Source organism: Phyllobates terribilis, unplaced genomic scaffold, assembly GCF_046119375.1.
Source record: "Phyllobates terribilis strain yellow unplaced genomic scaffold, ASM4611937v1 Scaffold_5__5_contigs__length_657084704, whole genome shotgun sequence".
NCBI classification, from domain to species: domain Eukaryota; kingdom Metazoa; phylum Chordata; class Amphibia; order Anura; family Dendrobatidae; genus Phyllobates; species Phyllobates terribilis.
The window spans coordinates 225,326,233-225,345,255 of NW_027362765.1; the positions used below are offsets into that span (position 1 = coordinate 225,326,233).

The 19,023-nt window shown below is 46.6% G+C and overlaps 2 protein-coding genes across 2 annotated transcripts in view; one reads left to right on the forward strand and one right to left on the reverse strand.

Moving 5' to 3' along the window:
* Window positions 1–14,356, reverse strand: part of TTI1 (TELO2 interacting protein 1) — a 30,215-nt gene extending 15,859 nt beyond the window's left edge. The window contains exon 1 of the mRNA XM_073683849.1: window positions 14,260–14,356. The gene's annotated coding sequence lies outside the window, so the exon portion shown is untranslated. The remainder of the gene's footprint in view (window positions 1–14,259) is intronic.
* RPRD1B (regulation of nuclear pre-mRNA domain containing 1B) overlaps window positions 14,354–19,023 on the forward strand; it is a 78,447-nt gene continuing 73,777 nt past the window's right edge. The window contains exon 1 of the mRNA XM_073683850.1: window positions 14,354–14,604. Within this exon, the coding sequence (XP_073539951.1) occupies window positions 14,454–14,604 (151 nt within the window). The 5' untranslated portion in view covers window positions 14,354–14,453. The remainder of the gene's footprint in view (window positions 14,605–19,023) is intronic.

Genomic DNA, 19,023 nt, shown 5'->3' on the forward strand with positions numbered 1-19,023 from the left:
GCTTGAAAGCTTTCCAGATTTTTCCATAGATGGCATTCATGACCGTTTTTTTGCTTTTCTGCAGTGTATGGATCACCTGTACTGAGAAGCCTCTGGCTTTTAAGAGGGCGGTCTCAGAAGCCAAGCTGCTAGAGACAAATTCTGAGGGGCCGGATGGAAAATCGGGCCCTGATGCAGTAGATTGCGGATTCGAGGAAGCATCAATGGATCCTCCATTCTTAGACTTCTTAATGTTCCGAACCATGCTCTTTTTGGCCACATTGGAGCTATTAGGATAGTTTTGACCCCTTCCGACCTGATTTATTGTAAAGTCCTTGGTATTAACGGAATCGGGGGAAAAGCAAAAGCGAGCCCGACTTTGCAAGGGTGAGCGAATGCATCTACCCCTGTTGCTGAATCCTCGGGGTCCAAAGAGAAAAAGGCTCTTACTTTTGCGTTCTTCTGGTTTGCAAACAGGTCCACATCTAGGTATCCCCACTTTTGAACAATCATCTGAAATATCTTTGAGTTCAGACTCCACTCCCCTGGATGAATGTCTTTTCTGCTCAGAAGATCTGCATGATAGTTGACGGAGCCCCTCAGGTGCAGAGCCGATAAGGACAGTAGATGCTGCTCCGCCCAGTGGAAGATTCTTTCTGAGATCATCTGTAACCTCCTGTTTCTTGTACTTCCCTGATGTCTCAAGTGGGCTACAGTTGTCATATTGTCCGAGTAGACTCTGACATGCGACGCCTGAAGCAGAGAATTGGCTGCCCATAGGGTTTCTTCCATCGCTTTCAGTTCTCTTAAGTTCGAGGACTGCTCTGCTATTTCTTGCGACCAGACCCTTTGGAAGGCCACGTGGGAGACTACTGCTCCCCATCCCCTTTTGCTTGCGTCTGTTTTGACGGATAACAAGGGAAGTTGAATCCAAGCTGAACCTTTCTCCAGATTTCCTGGATAGAGCCACCAATTTAAAGATGCTTTCACCTTCTCTGGCAGATGAATTCTGTTGGAGAGGGAACGTGGAGAGCTGTCCCAACAGGAAAGGATGTAGTTTTGAAGGACCCTTGAATGTGCCTGAGCCCAAGATACCGCCTGAATAGATGAGGTCATGGACCTGAGGACGGACATGGCGAATCTTAATGACACTCCGCTGCGGTTCTTTAGTGCATAGACTTTCGACCTCAACTGAATCAGGTTCTCTTTTGCCAAAAAAAGAGGCTTGTTGCTGAGAATCCAGGAGAATTCCCAAGAAGGTCTTCCTGGTGGAGGGAATCAGATCTGACTTTTTGTAGTTTATCAACCATCCCAAAGATTCCAGGATCTGGAGGGTCATCTGAAGGTCTCTTTCCAAAATTGAAACCGAGGGAGCCATCACCAAAAAAAAATTGTCTAAATATGGGACGATGCAGATATTAAGTTTCCTTAGATAAGCTACTACCTCTGCCATGATCTTTGTAAATAGGCGGGGTGCTGACGAAATGCAGAAGGGGAGTACATTGAATTGAAAGTGAAGTACCTCTCGGTTCTGAGTTACAGCAAATCTGAGAAATTTTCTGTAATCTGGATGAATTGGCACGTGGTAGTAAGCCTCTTGCAGGTCTACTGTTGCCATGACAAAGCCTTTCCCAATCAATGGAATCGTAGACTTTATCGACTCCATCTTGAACATTCTGTATTTCACATATTGGTTGAGATGTTTCAGATTGAGGATTATCCTGTAAGAACCTGAGACCTTCCTTAGAAGAAACAACCGAGAATAGTGTCCCTCTCCTTGTTCCATGTGAGGCACTGGTGAAATGACTCCAGAGTTTTGAAGCTTCTGAAGACCTAACATTAGGAGCCTGTGTAATCCGCCCATCAAGGACAGGAAACCCTCAGGTTAAAAAGGGTGGCACCTCTCTCCCGCCTCAGTTTAGGTTTCCTGTCCTTACCTGCAGGATGAAGATGGTCTCTTGCCCCAGATGGAATCGACAGGGTGCTTGGAGCGGTGAAGTTTCCCACCCTAAGTCGGTCCTGGACCTCTGGAGACGCCACGGCAGGGCTCATTGGGGCACCTCCATGTGCGTTGCGGCAGGCGTGACATCCCCTCTCGTGGAGGTAGATGTCCGCCATGTGTGGAGCCGCATGCGGGCATCCTCCCCCCGCTATACTACGCAAGAGATCCGGCCCTGAGACGTGTTTCCGGTGCTTCGGGGACTCCACCAGAAATGGGCGGAGCTCACGCGCAACCAGGAAGCCACGTGCGAGCATGATGACACCGGAGCAGGAGTCCAGGGGCGTTCCACTGGTACTGCTAACAGTGGCGATTAGCCCACCAAGGGGGGGGGGGGGGGGGGGGGGTAAATTCCTTCCAAAGCCCCTAAAAAAAAAAAAAAAAAAAAAAGACCCACACAGGTACCAGGTATGGCCAGTATAAAAGGTTCCTGGCAACATACGGAGGTGCTTCCCAGCCCATTGTTTTTTGCCTTGGTAAACATGGGAGATACACAGGAGCAGCTATCACCTCAGCAAGAACAACTGCTGCAAGAGCAGCCCTCTGGGGAGCCCTCACAACTGGCAGTGCAATGACGTTCCCGGTCTGGGTCCAATCGTTCAGCTAGAAAGTTCACCGCAAAAAGCAGGAAACAAGGTCCGGTTGTTCGGCGTGATTCTCTGCCGATTAATATGGATTCTTCTGCTTCTACGGTACCAAATATTCCAAGGGGTAAGTGGAATCTTCGTGAAAGTTCTACGAATTCTTCTTCCTCCTTCTCTATCTATAACTTTCTTTCAGAGCAAGAAATGTTCATTTAAGTCTAAACATAAGGAATGTGCCCTATGCAGCAATCCGCTCCCTGATGCATATGTTAAGAAATTGTACCAACCTTGTATTGACAAGGTAATGGCGGAAGAAACCCGGGGTTTTCCTTAGGCCTAAAGACTTTAATTAGAGAAGAAATAGGCAAGGCTTTGCAAGGGAATTCTGAGTCCAGGCATGTTCCTCGGGACCCTCAGCCAGGCTCGGACTCTGATATCTCAAACATTTCTTCCTCCTCTCTCTCTTCCTCTGATAGCGAGTCAGATAGACAGTTTTTTCCTCTGCAGGAGGTTGATGCCTTGGTGAAAGCTGTCCGGACTACCATGGGCATTGTAGACACGAGACCAGAAAAATCTGTAGAGGATGTAATGTTTCGGGGATTAGGTCAGAAGAAGAAGAGATGTTTCCCCATAAATACAAAAGTCAAAGATCTCATTGATAGAGAGTGGCAAAAGCCAGACAGGAAGGGCAGCATTCCTCCCTCTTTCAAAAGGAGGTATCCATTTGACGATGCCGCATGTACCTCTTGGTCAAAAGCACCAAGGTTAGATGTTGCCATTGATAAGGCATCAAAAAAGTCTTCTCTCCCATTTGAAAACATGGGCGCATTAAGAGACCCCCTGGACAGACGAGCCAATACCTTCCTGAAAGGTGCATGTGAGACAGCTGCAGGAGCCCTGAAACCAGCAGTGGCAGCCACCTGCACATCCAGAGCCCTGATGGTTTGGCTGGAACAGCTAGACAATTAACTAAAGGAGGGTGTCTCCAGGAAGGAGATTATTCCTTCCCTTCCCCTGGTCCAGGGTGCAGCGGCCTTTCTTGCTGATGCGTCTGCGGACTCGGTTAGATTGGCCGCAAAATCATCAGCTCTATCAAATGCTGCTCGGCAAGCCCTATGGATTAACTGCTGGCCTGGAGATGTACAAACGAAGTCTAGAGTTTGTACAATTCCTTGCGAGGGGGAATATCTTTTCGGCCAGACCATGGACGAACTGTTGGAAAAAGCCGGAGATGCTAAGAAGGGATTTCCATCTGTACCTCTACCCTCTTTTAAGAAATCGTTTCGGAAAAAGAAATTTGTCCGAAGAAGTTTTTTCAGAGAACAAGAGAAATTCAAAGAAAGAGGTCGCAAAGGTAGAGGCCTACGCTTTGGTTCTTCTTCCAAAAATGAGCAGAAGCCAGGGAAATCACAATCGGCCCAGGTGGGAGGGAGATTGTCGTTATTTTTCACAGCTTGGGAACGTATTTCACATAATAATTGGATTTTGAGCCTGATTAGATTTGGTCTTAAATTTCAATTTTAAACTCTTCCTTACAGAAGATTCATGATTGTTCCCTCTAGTTCCTCCCCAGAGCGGCAGACTGCCCTCGTATCGGAAATTCAAGTCCTAATAAAGAAAAACGTCCTGATTGAGGTTCCGGATTCAGAAGAGGGTCACGGATTCTACTCCCCGCTCTTCCTGGTCCCCAAACCAGATGGGTGTCTCAGGAGAATCATAAATTTAAGATCTTTAAATAGCTTTCTTAAAATAGACACCTTTAAAATGGAATCCTTAAAAACGATAATAAAATTACTTTTTCCCCACTGTTATATGGTAGTTCTGGATCTTAAAGACACATATTACCATGTTCCCATTCATAAGGACTATCAAAAGTATTTCAGGGTGGCCATTGAAATAAGTGGGGTGGTTAAACACTTTCAGTATACTGCACTTCCCTTTGGGTTAGCTATAGCCCTGCAAATTTTTACCAAACTAGTGGCAGAGGTTATGGCCCATATAAGAGAAAAAGACATCTTAATAATCCCTTACCTTGATGATTTCCTGATAGTGGGGAACTCCTTTGTTCAATGCGAGGCCCACCTTCAGGTAACTATTTCTGTCCTGGAAGAACTAGGTTGGTTTCTAAATCTGGAAAAATCTAGATGGACTCCACTAAAAGCTCAGTTTCTAGGGGTCATTTTAGATTCTGAAAGACAGTTATGCTATTTATCAGAAGAAAAGATTGCAAAAATCGAGGGCTTAGTAAGACATTGTATGGATAGACCCTCTATGTCACTCCGTAAAGCCATGTCATTATTAGGGACCTTGACCTCGAGTTTTACCGCGGTGCATTGGTCCCAATTTCACTCAAGGGCACTTCAATGGGATATATTGTATAACGACTCAATCCTAGATGGACCTCTAGACCGGGAGTTTACCTTGGCCCCTCGCTCCTTACAATCCCTTCGCTGGTGGTTGGTACACACTAATCTTTCTAGGGGAGTGCCTTGGGAATGTAAACCTACTGCAGTCTTGACTACAGATTCAAGTGCTACTGGTTGGGGAGCTCATTTTGAAGGTAACTTAATTCAGGGGACCTGGTCATAAAAGGAGGTATGGTTTTCCTCAAATGTTAAGGAACTTTTGGCGGTTGACTATGCGTTCAATAAGTTCCTTGTACATTTTACAGGGCCAGGATGTCCGTATACTCTCAGACAATCAAGTTTCAGTAGCATATATAAATCATCAAGTGAGAACCCGTTCAAAAGACTTAATGAGAGTAGCAGACAGACTTCTTCAGAATGCAGAAAATCATTGTCTCTCCCTTTCTGCTGTTCATCTAAGAGGGAAAGAAAACGTCACAGCAGATTTTCTCAGCCATACTTCCATAAAAGAAGGAGAATGGTCCTTGAACCCTCAGATATTCTCCAGGATTGTGGCAATGTGGGGTCTTCCAACAGTGGACTTGTTTGCGACAAAATCCAATCGAAAGGTGACAACGTTTTGTTCCCTAAACCCCAGGGAAAGACCCCTGGCAGTGGACGCCTTCATGGTTCCCTGGGAGTTCCCTTTGGCGTATGTATTTCCTCCCATGATCCTGCTTCCGTCAGTCATAAGGAAGATCAGGGCAGACAAAGCCAGAATAATCCTCATATGCCCCTTTTGGCCCAAGAGACCGTGGTTCCCTTGCCTCCGGAAAATGTCCATATCAGACCCCTGGGTTCTTCCGGAGATTCCGGACCTTCTCACTCAGGGTCCGGTTTCCCATCCTCCAGCCTCAAATCTCCATTTAACGGCATGGAATTTGAAAGGGCGCTGTTAACCAGCAAAGGTTTCTCAATAAATGTAGTAAACACTCTCTTATGTAGCAGAAAACCCGTTACTACACGCATCTATGCTAGGACTTGGAGGAAGTCTCTGTCCTTTTCGAAATTTAAACCAGAGGATGAGCCCCCTATTGGGAAAATACTAGAATTTCTGCAGCGGGGTTTAGAACAGGGCCTTACCACTAGTACATTGAAAGTACAAGTTTCAGCTTTGGGAGCTTTGTTTTCTTCCGATATAGCGGCTAATTATTGGGTAGCACGGTTTATAAAAGCTTCTTTTAGGTGTAGACCTATTATTAAAACTAAATCCTCTACCTGGGATTTAAATCTAGTCCTAGATGCCTTGACTAACCCTCCCTTCGAGCCCCTAGATTCAGCCTCCCATAAAGTTATTCTTCTTAAAACAGGCCTGTTAGTTGCCCTGACTTCAGCCAGAAGAGTAAGTGACATACAGGCTCTTTCTATATCCCCACCATTTACTCAAATTCTGGATGATAGAATTGTATTAAAACCTGACCCAGCCTTTCTTCCAAAGTTAGCCACTCGGTTCCATAGGACTCAGGAGATTAATCTTCCAACTTTTTGTTTTCCCCCTAAAAATCAGAAAGAGGAGAAACTACACACATTGGATGTTAGGAGGTGCGTACTTAAATACCTGGAGGTTTCACACAGTTTTAGGAAAGATAGTTCCCTATTCATATGCCATCAGGGGGCTAGGAAAGGTTGTAAAGCTTCAAAATCTACGATTGCGAGGTGGATTAGAGAGGCCATCTCCCTCACCTACTCCTCAGGGGATAAGGAAGTACCGGAGGGGTTGAGGGCTCATTCCACCAGAGCAGTAGCAACCTCCTGGGCGGAGAAGACAGGGTTTTCCATCGAAGACATATGTAAGGCTACCTGGTCTTCTCCCTCCACCTTCTATAGGCATTATAGATTGGATTTGGGTGTCTCTTCTAATCTCACCTTTGGGAGAAGGGTGCTTCAAGCTGTGGTCCCTCCCTAGTCTCCTTTCGTCTCTGTAATTCTCTCGTGGTGCTGTCATGGGAGTACGAATAAAGCCTTAGTTACTTACCGGTAACAGGATTTTTCGGAACCCATGACAGCACCCTTATATTCCCTCCCTACACTGGTGGTTTTTTTTTTTTTCGCACTCCCGTAGAGTTAATTCCCTTTTTTGCACCCTCGGGGGGAAGTTAGTTAAAGTAATTGGCTTAAAATGAATTTGTTTTGTTGTTATTAACCTTGGCGGTCCTCTCATGCTCTGTTAACTAAACTGAGGTGGGAGAGAGGTGCCGCCCTTTTTAACCTGTAGGTTTCCTGTCCTTGATGGGAGGATCCTCTCTCTCGTGGTGCTGTCATGGGCTCCGAAAAATCCCGTTAGCGGTAAGGAACTAAGGCTTTCTGCTCCTACCTTCACCATGTCCAGTATCTTCCTGTCTGAAGATATCAGCTGCCATTGAGGAAGGAAGCTTGTAATTCTGCCTCCTACCTTCTTGGCGTCATTGTTTGTCCCGCCTGGAACCTTGAAAGATATTCCTTCCTCTTCCCCCTTTTGGGTAACTTCAGCAACCAGTTTTACCCTTGCCTCTGTACTGAAATGTTTGCTGCTGTTATTGAGGCGGGAGAAATGGTCTCTTTCTGAAACTTCTTGGGTTCTTTGGCTCTGGCAGAGACTTCTTCTTGTCGGATGCTTTCTCCAACAACTCGTCTAGGACCGCCCCAAACATATACTCTCCTTTAAATGGAATGGAACAAAGCTTAGATTTTGATGCGTTGTCCCCACTCCACATCTTCAACCACAGGGCTCTTCTCTTAGAATTCGATAATGCTGCTGATCCTGCCGCAATCTTGACCGACTCCGCTGAGGCATCAGCTAGGAATCCAGTGGCCTTCTGCAGCAAAGGAAGAGATGCTAGGAGGTCTTCTCTAGGAGTACCTTTCCAGAGATGTTCCTCTAGTTGTTGGAGCCAGAGGAACATGGAACGAGCTACACAAGTTGAAGCAACATTAGTCTTCAGTGAAGCGGCAGATGTTTCCCATGCCTTCCTTAGCAGACTGTCCATCTTCCTATCCATAGGATCTTTGAGCTGTGACGAGTCTTCAAAGGGAAGGGTTGTTTTCTTCGCAACCCTTGCCACCTGTACATCAACCTTCGGGACTTCCATCCAAAGCTTAGCCGCCTTTTCATCTAGAGGGAATCTATCCTTCATTTCTCCTGCCGTACTAAGCCTTTTCTCAGGTGACTCCCATTCATCCAAAATAAGACTGCGAATGTTGTCATGCATGGGGAACACTAACTTCTTTTTGGATTTCAGACCCCCAAACATTTCATCCTGAACTGTACGGGTTTCCTTCTCCTCTTCCAACTGCATCGTGTCTCTCACATGCGACAACAATTCCTCCATATTCTCGGACGAAAAGTAATATTTTCTAACTTCCTCTTGATCTTCACTTAGGACCCCTTCTTCCAGTTCCTCCATAGACTCTAACCATATATTTTCTCATTTTGGGGGGAGATGGACCTTCAGCTCTGGCTTGTGAAAAGGTCTGTGAGAAGGAGGCTAGGGAAGATTGCATTTCCTGCCGAACCATTCCCCTGACTTCTTCCATAAGGGAAGGCTGTTCTTCCTTCATAATGTTGTCAGAGCATTTCCGGCATAGGGGTTTCTTATGCCCTGAAGCAAGCTTTTTTCTACAGATGGCACATTTGCGAACTGTAGTGCTTTCTCCCACTCTCGGTGCAGAATCCTTGTCTCCCTAAATTAAAATAAAAAGAGGGAGATTTAAAATATATTTAGGATCCTGCTCAAAAGAGAGTGGGGAATAACCTAGGACCTAGTACTTACTGGGGCCGGGTTAGCGCTGGGCTCTGCAGACGCAGGCTTTGGAACAGCACCCTCCATAGTAGCAGAATATTCTGTCCTACCTTAATGGAGTCTTCTCATCTGGGTCTTTTGTAGGGGAGACCGAGATCCAGCGCCAAATTTTCACCTATCCGGTGAAAGGATCCTCATTTTCGGGGCAAACCGCGGCTTCTCCATTTGAATTTCCCGCCACGGCCCCCATGCGTTCCACGGTGGAATGCACCGGAAGTGATGTCCCGCAGGCCGAAAGCCTGACTTCCGGCACATCCTGCATGCGCGCCGGAACGCCGCCATGGAGGACAGAGGAGACTCCGGCCGGGGAGCTACAGGAGGCCCCCCAAGACCCTACTCTGCTTTACCCGCAGGCGAGTGAGGGGGTCCCGCTCTCAAGGAGACACGGGAGCTGCCAAGGAAGGAAGGCCGGAGGCGATCGCTCCCTGCAGCCCGGCAGGTAAACTTAATAGGGCCCTGCTTGCCGGCCGCAAGCACCCCAGGTAACCTCTTCATCCCATAGGGACAGGAAAACACTGGGGATTGTAGCGGGGAGGGGCTATTTAACCTCTTGTTTTCCTGTCCCTAATTAGGATGGGGAGGCTACCTCCAGGTGTGCTGTCGTGGAGGGGATTGGAGAAAAAAAAAGTATTATTTTAATCAGCTTCAAGGCGCCTTTAGAGCCATGCATTTAGTTAAGAGACCAAAATCCTGCAGACACGTTCTCTTCAAGGGGGCTGGCCAGACATAAAATTTTTATTGCCTATCCTTAGGACGTATCATCTGTATCAAATCAGTGGGGGTCCGATACCCTCACTGATCAGCCGTTAATAGCTTTGGTGGTGACTAAAAGTTAAATGGAGCTAGAACTGCACAGTCAATTTGATGTGTAGTAGCAGCTGCTGGGTACTGAAGATCAGGAGCTAAAAGATGAGCAAATAAATTTACAGGACCATGGCCCAGCGGCCAAAATCAGTGATCTGTGGCCACCAGATGGGAGCTCTGAGAATCTCCCCACACTTGCCAACATCCTCAGTGTCTTTTCTGAGTAGTAGGCCCGGCACTACGTCATGCTTGCGTCACGCTGTAACAACGATGTCGTGCCAGGCATAGAAATTAGAAAAGGCACCACGAATGCCAGCAGTTAGGAGGATATTCATAGGGCTCCAATCCGGTGGCCATGGAATAATGACATAGTGGCTGGACCAGGGCCCTGAAAATTACCGTAACTCGCTTATCTCCATCTGGAGCTGATCTGCAGTTCTCAGCGGTGACTGCAACACATGAAAAGGAGTTGTGCAGTCTGGGCAACGGAGCTAATAACAGGTGATCGAAGGGGAGGCCAGAAATGTTCTATTCCTTTAAGGAATCACGGTGATGTGTTATTATCTATTCCCATTTAATGCTACTTGCACAGTAGTTCCTGTAACTGCTATACACTTCAATGAAAACTGAACAGGCAGTGGTCAGCAATCGACAAATGAGGGACACTAGATCAAAATTCTTACGATAAATAAGGGACCCTGCGGTTTTGCCTTAAAGTGAATCTGTCACAATATTTCACACAAAAAAACTACATAAATTGTTAAATCGATCTCCTAGACTTGTTGATGCCGGTGTACTTACTTTGAGAATCTAGGTCAGGATGGCTGTATAATCCTTTTTGAAAGTTTCTCTGCCTAATAAAAAATAAGCATTTTTGCAAGTCCATTTTAATTTCAGGATTGTACTGCTGTTCTGATATGAATTTTCAAAGTAAGTACATCAGCCTCCTCCGGTTGATCAAATTATTTAATAATGTATGCAGTTTTTATTGGGAAATACGTGTTTTATATCCCTAAGATAGGAAAATCCCTTTAATATAAGACCTGGACTTCAACGGTCCTACTGGATCACATGCAGTATTGCGACTGCCTACACTTTTGTCTAATAACAATGTGTGATCACCAGGGCTTAAACACAAGGTGACTTTCCAGGGCATATAATATCATCTCTGGGATCTGTCTCACTTTCCCCAAAGAAAATAACATCTATAAAACATAATGAAGCACATTTACTAACGCTGGCATAGTAAGCGCAAGAGAATGGCATCAGTACCAGCTGCCAGCACAGTAAGTGATCCATTCAGATATGCTATGCAACAGTCTAAATATATTTAGCAGCTTATTAGCCTACCCTGGGAGCATAAAATTAAAATGAAAGACTAAATAATTCCACTGAGATACTAATACTTTTTCTTTCACACCCCAAGATGTATTACTCCATCACGGGGTGAGTGCAGGCTCAGCCGCTGAGCCTGCTCCACACATAGTTCTGGTTGTGTTATGCAACTAGCACCTGCCTCTGACAGCAGTATTTAGAGTTAACTCTAATTGCTCCTCTTTAACCACATAAATGTCGCTGACAGCACCATTTAAAAGGGAATCTGTCACCAGGTTTTTGCTATGTAATCTGAGAGCAGCATGATGTAGGGGCCGTGTTTTGCCATTTCAATAAAATCAGTATTTTATCGTGCCTCCTGGTCCAAACCCCCACAACCACCACTGATTAGCAGCCTTCTGTCAATATACAGTGTACACAAAAAGCAGCTAATCAGTGGTGTGGACGGGGTTATACTTGGCTCAATATTCTGAACACTGCTAGATCTGCAGCAGAGAAAACTGTGACTATCACAGCCAGGGCCGGCGTTAAGGCAGGGCAGACTAGGCATCTGCCTAGGGCCCCCACTCTTAGGGGCCCCCAGCGGCTACAGCAGGAGCTTCACTGATATTAGCATTATCAGTAAAGCTTCCAATGTAGAGACTGGTTGAGGACCTGTAGTGACATCACGATCATGTGACCATGATGTCACTGCAGGCCTTGTAGTCTGAGCTTCAGGACCTTTGGTGTTGCATTGAAAGATGAGCGTGCAGTGAAGGACAGGAGCAGCGACCACTGAACCTCCCCCATCAGAGTGATAGAAGCACTCATTGGCCAGTGCTCCTGTCCTCCTGCACGGAGCCTGAGGGGAGGGAGAGCCAGAGACCGGCACCTACCAAGCTGAGCTGCCAGATAAGTTCTCCTGTGTCCACCTGTGTGCTGTGCTGATCCTGCCAGCAATCCCAGCAGAGGAGGGGGCAGGGAGGTGTCTGCTGTGAGCAGGAGAAGCTGCAGCTCATAGTGAGGAACATCTTCATTCCTTTCAGCATAAAGCAGTGTGTGTATGTGAGGTGTGTGCTGTCTGTGAGAGATTTGTATGTGTTTAATAGAACATTTGTTGTCCTGTATACATGTGGGATTTTTGCTCACCGTTCTTGAGATCATTTTGACCCCACGGGGTGAGATCTTGTGTGGAGCCCCAGATCGAGGGAGATTATCAGTGGTCTTGTATGTCTTCCATTTTCTAATTATTGCTCCCACAGTTGATTTCTTCACACCAAGCTGCTAGCCTATTGCAGATTCAGTCTTCCTAGCCTGGTGCAGGGCTACAATTTTGTTTCTGGTGTCCTTCGACAGCTCTTTGGTCTTCACCATAGTGGAGCTTGGAGTGTGACTGTTTGAGATTGCAGACAGGTGTCTTTTATACTGATAACAAGTTCAAACAGGTGCCAGTACTACAGGTAATGAGTGGAGGACAGAGTTGCCTCTTAAAGAAGAAGTTACAGGTCTGTGAGAGCCAGAAATCTTGCTTGTTTGTAATTCACCAAATACTTATTTTCCACCAAAATTTGAAAAAAAAAAAATGCTTTCCAAATCAGACAATGTGATTTTCAGGATTTGTTTTCTCATTTTGTCTCTCATAGTTGAGGTCTACCTATGATGTCAATTACAGGCCTCTCTCATCTTTTTAAGTGGGAGAACTTGCACAATTCGTGGCTGACTAAATACTTTTTACCCCCACTGTACGTAGATAGTCGGGTACAGACACAGTGTGTGTGTGTGTGTGTGTGTGTGTGTGTGTGTGTGTGTGTGTGTGTGTGTGTGTGTGTGTGTGTGTGTGTGTGTGTGTGTGTGTGTGTGTTCCACATTTATAAATCTCGGCAGTGTGCCAATCATTCTTCCTCAGCCTGTGTAAAGAGTCCGGGAAACAAGCGTCGAACGACTTCAATAACGTCAATCAAGCTCACTAAACGACCTGAACTCAGTGCATGTAAATACAACCAAAATGTTTGCGTGTGATGATGCAGAGTGTCAGTATTTAGGGCCCCACATTAAACTTTTGCCTAGGGGCCCACTTTGCCTAAAACTGGCCCTGTTCACAGCTGCTGCGCCTGGTAAACTAAGTGATATGTCAATGGAATCAGGGTCTCAGTCCCTAAATCATGCTGCTGTCAGATTACATAGCATAACACTGCTGACAGATTCCCTTTAATTAGACCAATCCTGGCAGCACATACGTTTGAGAGCCCATGTCCACCTTGCTCCCTTCTGATGCAATTACTGGGTGCCAATGGATAGCCATGGCAGCTGGGGTATACTGAGAGCTCCCATCGCTGTTGGGCTTCATAGTAGACCATGATGTTTGCTATGCACTGCAGTATATAGTACAAAAGACCAAATGATAGTAGAGCAAAGTTCAATTAATGCCCTAAACATGCAACCCTCAAAACAATGGCAGAATTGCATCTCACTTATAATTTTTCTCTCTCTCCAGTTTTCAGAAAATTGTATGATAAAATGAATGGTGACAATCAAACAGACAACTTTTCCTGCAAAGAACAAGCCCTCATATGCCTATATTGATAGAAACATTAAACAAAAAATATGGCTCTTGAAAGAAGGGAAGGAAAATACAAAAATGATTGCTGGCTATCTGACCACTGGACCCGCCCCAATCAGCAAAGTGGGGCACTTTTACCCCTGTTAGGCCATGGCCGCACTATCAGTATTCGGTCAGTATTTTTTCTTAGGAGTGGGAGCCTAAACCAGGTGAGGAACAATCAGAGAAAAGGTATAATAGAGACAAGACACCAATTCTGCATTTATCACCTGCTCCTGGTGTTGTCTCCCACTCCTGAGAAAAAAATACTGACCAAATACTGATAGTGGGGCCGTGGCCTTAGAATGGAGCGGCAGTTGGAAATAGACAAGTACATCACATAGCGGATGAATGGAGCGGCAGGGTGCATGTGCGATCACCACCCTATTTATTCTCTATGATACTGTCGGAAACAGGCAGGTGCCTCGCATCGGCAATGAATGGCGCGGCGGTGCACGTGTATGATCACCACCCCATGCCAGTTGTGTCCCCCATGAGACTAATACAGTGGCTGGACAGCTGCACTGCCGCAGCATCCAGTCCATGGGGCTCACAAAGATAGAGGCATTGCTATGTTACCTGCAGGTTGGGGAGCATTCACACTGCTGTCTTCCATATAATGAGCACATGGGGGTCACTCACATTATCTTCCTATTACTGACTCCATACATTAATGTATTCATTCCGTGCTTTCCCACTAGTGTGTTCCCCCTAGCTGACGCACCTCATCCCTGGCAGAAGGACACACATTGTGCACTCCTCTATGGTCAGCTGAACACAACATGCTGGCACTCACCTAAGCCATGGTACAGTAGATAGGGCGGTTTCACATGTCGGAAGTGACGTCATAAAGTCGGCGCCGCGCTTCTGGTATAGAACGCAGTAGTCAAGGAAACGCGTCCCTTAATTTCGAGACACGTGACTCGCAGCGGGGTGAGAGGTCAGGCGGCCATCTTGAGCTGGGCCAGGGGGGTCCCCCAACGGATAGTCATGGCGTCATTTACCGAGCCTGCCCTGGAGAAGAAACTCTCGGAGTTGAGCAACTCGCAGCAGAGCGTGCAGACATTGTCTCTGTGGCTGATCCATCATCGGAAACATGCGGCCACCATAGTCACTGTGTGGCAGCGGGAGCTGAAGAGAGGTAACCATCTGTCCATGTGATCAGGCTCCTGGCATGGGAGCTGCAGAGGATGCGCCCACCAGGCACAGGGAGGTTCTACCCCGTGATCTGCGGCTCTTAGGGCATGCTGGGCATTGTAGTCTCAGAGCAGGTGCAGAGCAGGGTGATGACCTCCATTATCCACAAGTCACATGGGAGGATGATCGGCGTCAGGTTGTGATCTGCTGTGTGGTGACAGATTGTTACGTGCACTCAGGTACATCGCTGTGTACGGAGGTGGAGATGTTAGATACACTGAGGTACAATGGATCTATAGGTGGGGGAGGGGGCAGAGATCTTATAGGGTTAAAGCACCCTGTGTGTGTATATAATATATATGTATATGTGTGTGTGTGTCTGTTTGTGGATCTTCTGCTTGGGTGGTCAGTGACATCTCTCCCCCACATTTTGTAGGATTGCGTTCGGTGTCTGCGCAGGGGGGGGCTCTGGTGACGCACGGACAATCTATTTCCATGCACTATAACAGAACAAGTGATCTGCTGCATCAGTTATGAAGAAATGGAATAAGGGGGCGCTGAGCATTGTGGGGCTTGTCAGGATTTCGGTTTTAAAAACAGGAAAATACGTTTTATGTGCAGGAATTTTTTTTTGTCTTCAAAATAAGACACCGAACAGACCCCATAATAATAGTGCGGACCCCTCTGCTTCCCTTTTTCTATAACTGATGCAGCAGATGACTTATTCCCTTCGTGTGTGTAACCCTAATGCTGGAGCGCACGTGACCAGGGCCTGATCGGAGGAAGCCCGAGCTAGCGGGAAGCGGTCTCCACCTTTTCTGCTCCTCTTGCTCTGCCTGTTTTACACTGTATAATAAATACACATAAAATGTTAGTTAGTGCCACAGACTCTCTCCCTAGCTCTTCTCAGGGCGAATATATCTGTATGTGTATATTCATTCACACATCTGTGTGTTGTGGTCTGAGTATGGATCATGATGTACAGACTGACCGCAGGTCTTGTGATCGAATATGACAGCTTCATATATGTCTATGGCTGTGACGTTCAGGCCTAGAGACCTGCGGACAGCTCAAACTGTGACACACGGATGTGAGCGTGCAGCTTTATAGAAGCCAGGGAAACCTATAGCCGTCCGCCACATACTGTACATTTTTTTTAAATTAAATTTTTCACCATTTTCAGGAGCTCTGCTTGCTGTCAGTGTATATTAAAACATATTGTTTGCATCAGAGGCTGAATGCCGCCCATGGTCTGACAAAGCTACTGCGCTCAATACAAGCTGTGATCCTTATTAGTGTTGAGCGAGTATGTTCTATTAACCCTTTCGCCCAGTATGCTTGGGCCGAGCTCCGAGTATTTACAGCTGCTCGGTGATATGGTTGAATCGCTCCCGGTGTGCATGATTTGCAACTGTTTGACTGCTTTATTACATGTGAGGAATGTGTAAGAAATAGACATTCCTCACATGTAGTAAAACTGTCAAACAGTCACAAATCATGCACACGGGAGCGATTCAACCATATCACAGAGCAGCTGTAAATACTCGGAGCTCGGCCCAAGCATACTGGGCGAAAGGGTTAATAGAACATACTCGCTCAACACTAATCCTTATCAGTCACCGCTCCTGACCTGTCTGTTTAGTGCCCTCCTGAAAGTTTTTCTTCCTTTTTTTTTTTTTTAGATAGGTTGATAGGTGTTACCATTCCCCTTGTCAGAGGGGTGTGTCCATATGCAGACTTCTATGGGGACTGCTGATTGGACAGTGTCAGGGTGTGTAAGCACACACCCCCCATTTGGTAAGGCCACGTTCACACGTTCAATGTTTGGTCAGGATTTCACATATGTATGTGTAAGCCAAAACCAGCAGTGGGTGATGAATACAGAAGTGGTGATGTGTTCCTATTATACTTTTTCTCTGATTGATCCACTCCTAGCTTTGGCTTACACATACTGAGGTAAAAAACTGACCAAATACTGAGTGTGTGAACATTGCCTAACATTTGGGGTGCTTTCACATTGCATTCAAACACCCGTTCCTTAGTTCCGTCGGGGCTTGGGCCCAAATCCCCCGCAAAATGGGATTCGGACATATGCGCCGATGGGGCCATAGATTATAATGGTGTCGTGCATGCCTACTGAAGACGGACACCCAGATGCAGTCTATTACGTCTGGGTATCTGCCTCCACTAGGCGTGTACGCCTGAAAATGATGCACGACAGAGCTCACCATCACTCTGCAGGCACCATTATAGACTGTGGCCCCGTTGGCGCACATGTCCATATCACGTTTTGCAGAGGGTTCAAACACAAGCCCTGACAAGGCCACTGAACGGGTGTCTGCCCTACACGCAGTGTGAAAGCCCCCTTAGTCTTCAGTTTATAATTTTCTAGGAGGAATACCAGTGGAACAGCACAACGCAGTTCTAGAAGTTGTTCCTGAATTTTCAACAGTATAACCTGATAGGACCCCCAGCTGTGTTACTAATCCTGACTACAAGAGTGCTTGGCCCCCTTTTTTGGCAGAGAAATGGGCTGCACATGTGTGCTCACTCATCTGCTTCTATATCACCCTTGACTTTAAGGCTGGGTTCAGACTGCTTTTTTTCTGTCCATGTCCACCACAGAGAGCACTCTGAAAGATGCAAGTCAAAAAGTGCTCATGCACCAAGATCACCGCGTGCTTCAATCTTGTCCAATTTGCAGTTGTGACAGAGCTAGTTGGAAAAGGTAATTCTTATGTTTAAAGAGTAATTGTCATTTTAATATTTTTTTACATGAATCAATAGTACAGGTAAATTAAGAAACTTTGTAATATACACTGCTCAAAAAAATAAAGGGAACACTCAAATAACACATCCTAGATCTGAATGAATGAAATATTCTCATTGAATACTTTGTTCTGTACAAAGTTGAATGTGCTGACAACAAAATTACACAAAAATCATCAATGGAAATCAAATTTATTAACCAATGGAGGCCTGGATTTGAAGTCGCCCCCAAAATTAAAGTGGAAAAACACACTACAGGCTGATCCAACTTTGATGTAATGTCCTTAAAACAAGTCAAAATGAAGCTCATTATTGTGTGTGGCCTCCACGTGCCTGTATGACCTCCCCACAACGCCTGGGCATGCTCCTGATGAGGTTGCGGATGGTCTCCTGTGGGATCTCCTCCCAGACCTGGTCTAAAGCATCCGCCAACTCCTGGACAGTCTGCGGTGCAACGTGACGTTGGTGGATGGAGCGAGACATGATGTCCCAGATGTGCTCGATCGGATTCAGGTCTGGGGAACGGGCTGCCAGTCCATAGCTTCAGTGCCTTCATCTTGCATGAACTGCTGACACACTTCAGCCACATGAGGTCTAGCATTGTCCTGCATTAGGAGGAACCCAGGGCCAACCGCACCAGCATATGGTCTCACAAGGGGCCTGAGGATCTCATCTCGGTACCTAATGGCAGTCAGGCTAACTCTGGCGAGCACATGGAGGGCTGTGCGGCCCTCCAAAGAAATGCCACCCCACACCACTACTGACCCACTGCCAAACTGGTCATGCTGAAGGATGTTGCAGGCAGCAGATCGCTCTCCACGGCATCTCCAGACTCTGTCACGTCTGTCACATGTGCTCAGTGTGAACCTGCTTTCATCTGTGAAGAGCACAATCCTCTTATTCTGTGGCAAATGCCAAGCGTCCTGCGCGGTGTTGGGCTGTGAGCACAACCCCCATATGGGCCCTCATACCACCCTCATGGGGTCGGTTTCTAACTGTTGGTGCAGACACATGCACATTTGTGGCCTGCTGGAGGTCATTTTGCAAGGCACTGGCAGTGCTCCTCCTGTTCCTCCTTGCACAAAGGCGGGGGTAGCGGTCCTGCTGCTGGGTTGTTGCCCTTCTACGGCCCCCTCAACGTCTCCTGGTGTACGGGCCTGTCTCCTGGTGTACGGGCCTGTCTCCTGGTGTACGGGCCTGTCTCCTGGTGTACGGGCCTGTCTCCTGGTAGCGCCTCCAGCCTCTGGACACTACGCTGACAGACACAGCCAACCTTCTTGCCACAGCTTGCATTGATGTGCCATCCTGGATGAGCTGCACTACCTGAGCAACTTCTGTGGGTTGTAGAGTCCGTCTCATGCTACCATGAGTGTGAAAGCACAACCAACATGCAAAAGTGACGAAAACATCAGCCAGAAAGCATTGGTACTGAGATGTGGTCTGTGGTCCCCACCTGCAGAACCACTCCTTTATTGAGTGTGTCTTGATAATTGCCAATAATTTTCTATCTATTGTCTATTCCATTTGCACAACAGCATGTGAAATTGATTGTCAATCAGTGTTGCTTCCTAAGTGGACAGTTTGATTTCACAGAAGTTTGATTTACTTGGAGTTATATTCTGTTGTTTAAGTGTTCCCTTTATTTTTTTGAGCA